The sequence below is a fragment of the Buceros rhinoceros genome, unplaced genomic scaffold (genome assembly GCF_000710305.1).
Source record: "Buceros rhinoceros silvestris isolate BGI_N320 unplaced genomic scaffold, ASM71030v1 scaffold11627, whole genome shotgun sequence".
Classification (NCBI taxonomy): Eukaryota; Metazoa; Chordata; class Aves; order Bucerotiformes; family Bucerotidae; genus Buceros; species Buceros rhinoceros.
The window spans coordinates 68,237-76,392 of record NW_010422839.1 but is presented as its reverse complement, the minus strand read 5'-3'; the positions used below and the strand labels follow the sequence as shown (position 1 = coordinate 76,392).

At 45.0% G+C, this 8,156-nt stretch overlaps 1 protein-coding gene across 1 annotated transcript in view; it reads right to left on the bottom strand.

The window, feature by feature from the left end:
* Positions 1-2,043: 2,043 nt before the first annotated feature.
* The window catches only part of TMIE (transmembrane inner ear), a 17,885-nt gene continuing 11,772 nt past the window's right edge, over positions 2,044-8,156 (bottom strand). Inside the window, exons 3-4 of the mRNA XM_010140196.1 lie at positions 2,606-2,755; positions 2,044-2,150 (exon numbers count right to left, since the gene is read on the bottom strand). Of these exons, the coding sequence (XP_010138498.1) occupies positions 2,044-2,150; positions 2,606-2,755 (257 nt within the window). The remainder of the gene's footprint in view (positions 2,151-2,605; positions 2,756-8,156) is intronic.

The following is an 8,156-nucleotide window of genomic DNA, read 5'->3' as shown; positions in this document are numbered from 1 at the left end:
CCCTTGTCCTGTCCCCACAGCCCCTGCTGAACAGCCCCTCCCCACCTTTCTCACAGCCCCTTGCAGCACTGACAGGCTGCACTCAGGTCTCCCCGCAGCCTTCTCTGCTCCAGGCTGAGCCCCCCCAGCTCTCTGCCCTCTCCTCCCAGCAGAGGGTTCCACCCTCCCAGCATTGCTGGGGCTCCTCTGGCCCCGCTCCAGCAGCTCCCTGTGTCTGCTGGGCTGAGGAACCCCGAGCTGGCCCCAGCCCTGCAGGGGGGTCTCCCCAGAGCAGAGCGCAGCAGAGGGGCAGCATCCCCTCCCTCGAGCTGCTGCCCACGCTGCTGGGGATGAGCCCAGCACAGAGTTGGCAATAAATATAAACTATATAAAGAGTTGACAAATACATACATTATATTTCATGACCACACAAGTCAAGGTGAGTTGCCAAACATCAGTGGGACAACACAGCAGAGAATCACACTCTGTCCTGATGAAAATAGCAGCACAGAGATGAAGCCCGGAGGTTTGCATTCTTTCCATTGTAATGCCTAAATCAGGCACTGACACTTTCTTGGGGACAGAACACACACTGATCTCAGCAGGGCAAACCAGAGGGTTTGATCACATACAGCTTCTGCAGCTAAAATTTAGGTGCTGTCAACTGAGTCAGTCCTTGGTTGGAGACACACAGGCATTTTTAAGGCACAATTTACCTCTTCCACTTTAGCACCTCTCCTACTGTGAAAGGAATCCCATCCTTTCCATTGTCCACTGCGGATAAAGGGATAAGGTCTAGACAGCTAGTGCTGAGCTGGTTTCTCCTTAGACGTGGATCATGTACTCGTGGATAGAGGACTCCCCCACCCCAGCACCAGTTCCTTCAGGGCAACTTTGGCAGATTTATACCTCCCTAGTGCCAGAGGAGTAGGAGCTTCAGAGAACACCTATTCACAAGCCGTTACCAGATAATAACAGCCACTCAGCAACATGTTATTGACCAGCCTCCTACCCTGCTCTATGCCAGGACCATAATTCTGGGATTCTCTAAGGTCAAAGGGTGGTCAGCTGCTCAACTTATGCATTTAACTGGATAAAACTCTGGGTAGTCTTTATAGCGCAGCTGACTTCTCATAAATTGTTTTCTTGTGGTAATTTACTCACAAGTTCATGCTGCAGTAATTTACCATGGTCCGATTGAACCACACCGCAACAGCCAGCCTTTGGATGGAGTTTGTGTACGTGCTTGTGGCATGTAAAGGCTGCTTACAGGATCAAAATTTATCAACATTCTGGGGTGAAACAGCCATTCTGATGCCCAAACACTCTTTCTGTCTCTTCTGGCTGTTCTCATCCTTAGTTCATTGATTTTCCAGAATTAGCATCTCGGCAGGAAGTGGATGCAGCAGCAAATGAGTTAATCTGCCTTTCTGCAACCTACTGGCACGATCCTTCACACCTACTGGGATTTACTGATCGCTGGTCCTTACTGAGTGAGATTTTTGTCTTTTGGGCAGGAAATCGAAGGATACAGTACTAAACACTTCCATGATTGCTCAGACATGTAAGAGTGCGTTAACCAGAGCTTTAGATGACCTTTGGCTTTAAAGTAGGTGAAGAGAATTTAACTGTATGGAGAAGGGCTTATTCATGTCAAATGGGTTCAGCCTCAGTTGGGTCTGGTCATTCCCAGTTTATAGTACAGACATGGTCAGATGTCTGGACACCTCTGAAGTACTGAGGTATGTGCAAGTTCCTACTGTTGAGCAGTTAATTCTGTGTTTTGCTGGTGTAGGACTAAATTTCTACAATTAGGTTATCTGCCTCTTTCGCCAGTTTCGTGGACTAAAGCATCACACTATGAGTTAAGGAAACTTGCAGTTTCTATGAAGCTATAGATCACAGGGCTTGCAGAGACACAGCAAAGAGGAAAAAAGTTCATAAAAAGGTATTGAGAAAACAGAGGTCAAACGCAGAGAGGGAACTGAGAAGCAGAGAGTCCAGCGTATGATGGATCTCATCAGAAAAGAGAAGCCACAGGCAGACAGACAGGGAGGCAGTCCCCTAATTTCCTTGCAGGGCCATTTCATCTTCTTCTTTCACCACAGGCAGGGAGTTGAGAGGTCTGGACTGGACATGACCAGAGAGAGTTAGAAGAGTTTCAGTAGAGCCTAGGGTACAGAATCAGGAAAGATGAGTGAAAGCAGCAGAGAGCAGTGACAGAAATACTCCTGGCCATCCAAACAGGGCAGACCACATACAGGTCATGTGAAAACCTAACAACTCTTTTACTTCCTACTGACATCCCCCAACCCAGGAACTGGGCGTTCAAATGAATCACTCTCTGGAAATTTTAAACATGAACTTCAAAGGAATGACCCTGACTTGTACTAACGGAGAAACTGTCCCTTTCATCTAAAGGACTGCGCCTGCTGCCACAAATGCTGCAAGTTAGAGCATGTGAATGGGAGGGGTGTACCAAGTCATGGCAATGTCTTAATGGTTGCACCTAAGGAGCCACCCTCATTCATTCTAACGAAGGACCTATCCCTTGTACTCATGTTTACAGAAAGCAACCCCAAAAGAAGAGATGGGTCTCATGTGTAGATGTGGGTATGGGAAGTACCTCCAGGGATCTCTGTCAGCTCATTGAGTGGTGGCACGGTCTCCAGTTTGTCCGCATATGTCTTGGCCGCTTGCCGCTGAGCATATCGTGCCTCGATCTCTTTCTTTGTCCGGGGAATCCGGCACTTGAAGATACAGCACAGCGTGATAACTGGGAAGGGAGAGAGGGAAGCGAGAGCATTCCATTTAGTCAACAGGTCTCTGCCCATTACAAGCTGGTCCGTTTACAGAAGTTGGACAGCAGGGAGGAAGATTAGTTTGGGAAGAGTTTTCCCCTGAGAGAACGTGTAGCTGTTTAAATCGGTGGAAGTACCTGTCTGAATGATATGGTCACACAGTCTAAAGCAATCGAGTTAGCTGAAAATAAATAATACCAAACTCCGGGTGATCTGTGGTGAGGGTCTGGGCGTGTCCTTCCCACCAAAACCAATATAAACCATTGTTTCAAACCATACATGCCACCAGAGTTTCTGAGCATCAACAGATTAAATCCATTATCTCTTGGGAAATAACAGCAGCAATTAAGGTGTACTGTCAGCCTTCAACAGTGTGTCATTGCTGGGGGTTCCTGACAACAAGTCTTAGCCATTCATCTTCGTGGTAGATAGGTGCTGGGGCTGTGGACCTGCAGCTGAAGAAAGCAGTGAGGATTTTGGCATGGAAATGCTGTCAGCCCTCCAAAATAGATCCGGAACAAGAGCTCAATATAGGCCTTAAATGACTTTCATCCAAATCCATTTAGGAGAGGCCAAGAACCCAGATCTCCTAAATCCCCCTATCATGCACTGACTAATCCATCACTCTTCATTCCATGAGCTGGTCTTTTAAGGATGCAGGTGATGCTTTTACTCCTAGTAAGAAATATTTTCCTTTCATGCTTAAACGTATACATTATTCCGGAATTTCCATCTGCAAATCTAATCATGATTCAGACAATTCATTGTCATGAAATCACGATTGGTTGGTTTCCTAGACTAGGAATTTACAGGCTTGAGCAGATCAGCAGTTCAACCATGTGCCACTTCTGAAAGCAACAAAGCAGCAACTTCAGGGAAAAGATCAATGAAACTCGGAAACAGGTAATCAAAAAATTAGCTGGCCCGCAGGCCATAAACACATCAGGAAGTATGAGATCTCATGGGCTGTACAATCTATCGAGTTGCTTTTTTGTGGGCATCTTTACAATAGTTTGAGAGATTCTTCTATTCTAAATGAGAGCTTAACTTTCCCAACTGCCTAAATTCTGAACCTCGTTTATATACCTTATGTAAATGGGTTCTGCAGACAGGCAGAACCTTGTGCTTGGAGACATGTGTGACCAGTTTTACAGGAGAAAGGAGCAAGCATCCAACTTTCTGTTTGCTTCAAAAGCCAGGTGATCTCCGGCTTTGCATCACGATGAGCAATGTATTAGACCTTGAGACTAATCCAAGGAAACGAGAGATGCAATCTCAACATTTCCTTCCAAGTTTGAGCACTTCTCGTTCACTGCATGTAAAACCATTTTGCAGAGAGCCTGTGCAGCTCAAGCACACACAAATCACTTGCTGGTGTAAATTTTACTCTCTAGAAGTTTGTCCTGTACCTGTCCAGCCTCTCCTAAGTAAAGAGGGATCACATTAACCAGGAACAAGCTGTGCGTGACCTCTCCATGTCACAGAAGAGAAAAGGAAAGTAGTAAAACACCTTTCTCAGTGTTTTCAGGTTGGTGTAAAGTTATCAAGCAGAGTGTAACAGCTCCTCTATCCCCTTGCTAGATTTTCCTGCCAAAAATAACGCTCCTTTTAAACAGTTTGCTGTAGAGGCATTGTAGTGGAATCACACTCAGGGCCATCGAAGGGTCACAACAGGATGAGGCAACTGAAGCTGAAGTGAATTGCCTAAAACATGAAATTGTAATGAGCTGTAATTGGGGGAGCATCGAGATGCCTTTATCCTTGCTCTTCCATGAAGGTCAGCGACAAGCCGAGGATGACTGAGCTTTTATTTGTCTTACATCAGAAAAATAAGGCACCCATAGGTCTTTATTGGCAACTTACAAGTGGGTAGCGTCCCACATCTGGAAAAGCAAGCAAAAAAATACCCAGTAACTGAGCAAGGACTCAGGGCAAGGTCAGACCAGACATAACTATGTATTTTTAACAGTGACAGCAAGCAGGAAAACAATTACAGGGGGGAATGGGGTACATGCTTCTTCGCTTTTAAACACTTTTAAACCAAGATGTGTCGTTTTTCTAAAAGCACTCTGGAAGTCAGCTAAGCCAGGAAATCCTCTACTCAGATTTGAGAAAAATTTGCCAGGAAAATTTGCACCATGTTTCCTGGAGATTGATAAACGATGAGGCTGTCAGCTTTCAAGTAAAGCACAAAGAGATTGGGCAATGCCCTTGAAAATCAAGGACGAAATGCCTGCCAATATCACAGTAGCTGGTTTAGCCCTGCAGGAAGGAGTAGGAGTTGTTCTACAACTCACGGCTCTACTTTCCAATTACTAAGGACCAGTAGTTGTTACATGACAGTCGTGAGCTGGCTCGCCGTTTAACTTTCTAATGGGGATGAATTGTTACGCTGAGGTAGTGGGGACTTATTTTGTCTTGGGGTGTGAAGTGATTCATAACCAGCCACCAGAGCTAGAGGCTTATGTGGAAATATTACAATATTCCACCCCCCTTATGAGCTGTGCTTAGTGTGAGGTTTAGGCCACTCAGGGGACTGTGTACTGGACTGAATGCCATCATCATCTAAAAAGACTAAGATTTTGGTACAGGGTCTTTGAATCACTGAAACTATACCAGAAACCCTCATTTCATTGCTAGTGGGATGCTATTGCCTGTTGGATATTGCTGCTTTTCCTTCCAGGTCAGACACAGGAGAAAGAGTGGGTGGAATTCATCTGCTTTGGTTTATGTGTGCCGAAGCTGGAGATCGTGGTCTCAGACAGTCACTCCAGGCTCCGTTTATCACTGATGGAGAGAAAGAGGCATCTCTACAGGGTGATTAATGTCATTTTAAGACAGAAATTCAAGGTATGACAAATGAACCATTCTCTGCCACTGCTGTTCTTGGCATTCTCTACAAAGAGCTCGGAGTGACCAGTCTGGCACAGGGCCATGGAAGAGCTGTGACTCCCTGGAGTGAGGCTGGACAATGTTCCCCCGGGCTTCCCAAATGACATCAGAGATCTACATTTAGGCAGGTGAACTGTTCCCTCAGTTAGACAAGGTGAATTTCTTCTAACACTTCCGAAGTTAAGACTGAAACGTTTGTTGCGTATTAGAACCTGGAGCTGCCTTAGCATCATTTCTGTGGTGCCTGGTGGATATTTTATGTTTTTTTCTGCTTCAAACCAGTGAGATTAGATTTGCTCCGCTGCCAATTTATCAACCAGAAAGCCACGTAACCTGTAATGTTTCCTGGGGCTTTGCTGATGCCAAGATTAACATTATTTCCCACTGGAAGAACAGGGACTTCTTCATTTTGAAGACAGCCTGGGAGAGACTGAACATGCCTGTAAGGGTCCTAAGAGCATCCTCACCACCATCACCCGTTCTGGGGTTTGGCTGCCTGGGTTCAGGGCCAGATGGGAAGTAAAGCAGCTGGAGGCCTTCAAAGGAGGAGGCCCTCAAAGAAGGAGCCTCATGGGAAGTTCCCCTTTTCTTCGCTCAGGGTGTCTCTTGGGCCGATGCTGGCACCCGCTGGAGGTCTGTGGCAGCGGATGCTGTAGCAGTGCCCATGTCTTGTCGTGTGTCCCATTGACCCAGACTGTGACCCATGGACGTGACTTTCTGGCTTCACTTCAGACCTGCTCTTTCACTACTGACTCAGCTGTGTCTGACACCAGTTACGCTTAGCCATCGTGGGAGGATGGTTGGTAATGAGGATTGATGGCTAAAAATATCCATTCCTGGAAGATAACAGATCAAGAATTGGGCTGTGCTCACTTCCATGAGATTTAAACATCAAAGCAACACTCTTACAAAAGCTTAGTGTGTGACCTGGCATCAGTTAGGCACGTTAACTGATAGGCTCAAGTTCTCAGAGTAGAGAATTACCTCCATGAGGGTTTTGTGTCCAACGAAAGCAACTTAAACTAAAAGTTTTTGTTTGGGATATGAAACTGTGGTGGAATATTATTTGCAACTCAGTTGAATAGCGATAACTTGATAACTTTTAATCCTGGGTCCACAGGGTAAAGTATCTGGGGGACCAGTTAGCTTGGGTGTAATTTGAGAATTTTTTACGATGCTTTTTTTTCTGGCAGGCAGACGACCTGATTTCAAGCCTTGAATGTCTGTTTTATATGAAACTTCCACCAGTTCTTTTATTCCCCAGGTGAATGCTTTAATCCCACTATCAAGCAATATTTAGTCCCTTTTTTCCATGCTGTGGGTCTCCTTTTCCTTGCCAGGACTTCAGCTTTCATTTTCATTGTTGAGAAGGCTTCTAAACTCAGCCTGAGTTAACTACTGCCTGTCTGATGCTGTGGTGAGCTTAAAGCAATCTCTGTAAGATGTATCAGTGCCCCATTAGCACCATGGAAGGTCTGTGAAAATATGTTCACCATCAAGGCTTGGAATGGAGCTCTTAACTCGTGGTTTCTCTGCTATCAAACTGCACAGAGCAGGAGAAAAAACATCCTGTGTGACAAAATATAGTGGAGTTCTTTTCAGTTTTGTCCATTTTCTCAGCTTTTCTGTGCTAATAATACATGGCCTTGTGATACCATGATAATGAGCATCTTCTATGAACCGTGCAGTTAAAACAGGCGCCTTGCCTTTGTCCATAACATGCTGGGCATTGCTTTGCTGTCTGGCTTCTAAAAATAATTTTCTTCCCTATTTTTCTTTCCTTTTCAGTTACCTGACACACACAGCTGAATTTGGCCATTTCTATTTTAAATTCAAAAGTCAGTCTGATCCCGAGCGTGGTGTTCCCTTTCTGCACTGAAGATTCCAGCTGACAACGTATCAAATAATTCATCGTTGTTTCTGTCAGGCTGATCTTGTGAAGTGCAATTTTTCAAGAGGGAAACAAATACTTGGTGATCCTTTATGAAATGGGTGTTTTAAAGGAGTCAACTTATTGCTATCTGCGATGACAAAATTTACAAGTGATATATTTTTGTTCTGAAGTGTATACTAAAAATCCCCGACTTGGGAAATAAGGAAGAACTGGGGCTTGTTTCTTTCTGGATTTTTAGCACATTTCCGTGATTTTTCCAGTCCTCCTAATACTCATATCCAATACTATTCCGGTTGGAGGAGCTGAGAAATGACCCCCAAAACCTCCCAGCTGAAGCACAGTCACAGAGCCAACGTTAAACACAGAATTTCCACCATGAACCATTAGACGCTGGTGACTAAATAAGGGTTGTGTGTTTATTCCCACTGCCTTGAACTAAAATGTTTTGTTTCGTAACTGAAGCAAGCAAAGAGCATAAGCAAAGGACTGTGGAAGTGGCTTAAACTAAACATCCATGTGACCAAGTTACCCTGTTCACTGTCTTTTTTTTTTCCCCACTTAATTGAGTTTGGCTCATCAGCGGCAACCCC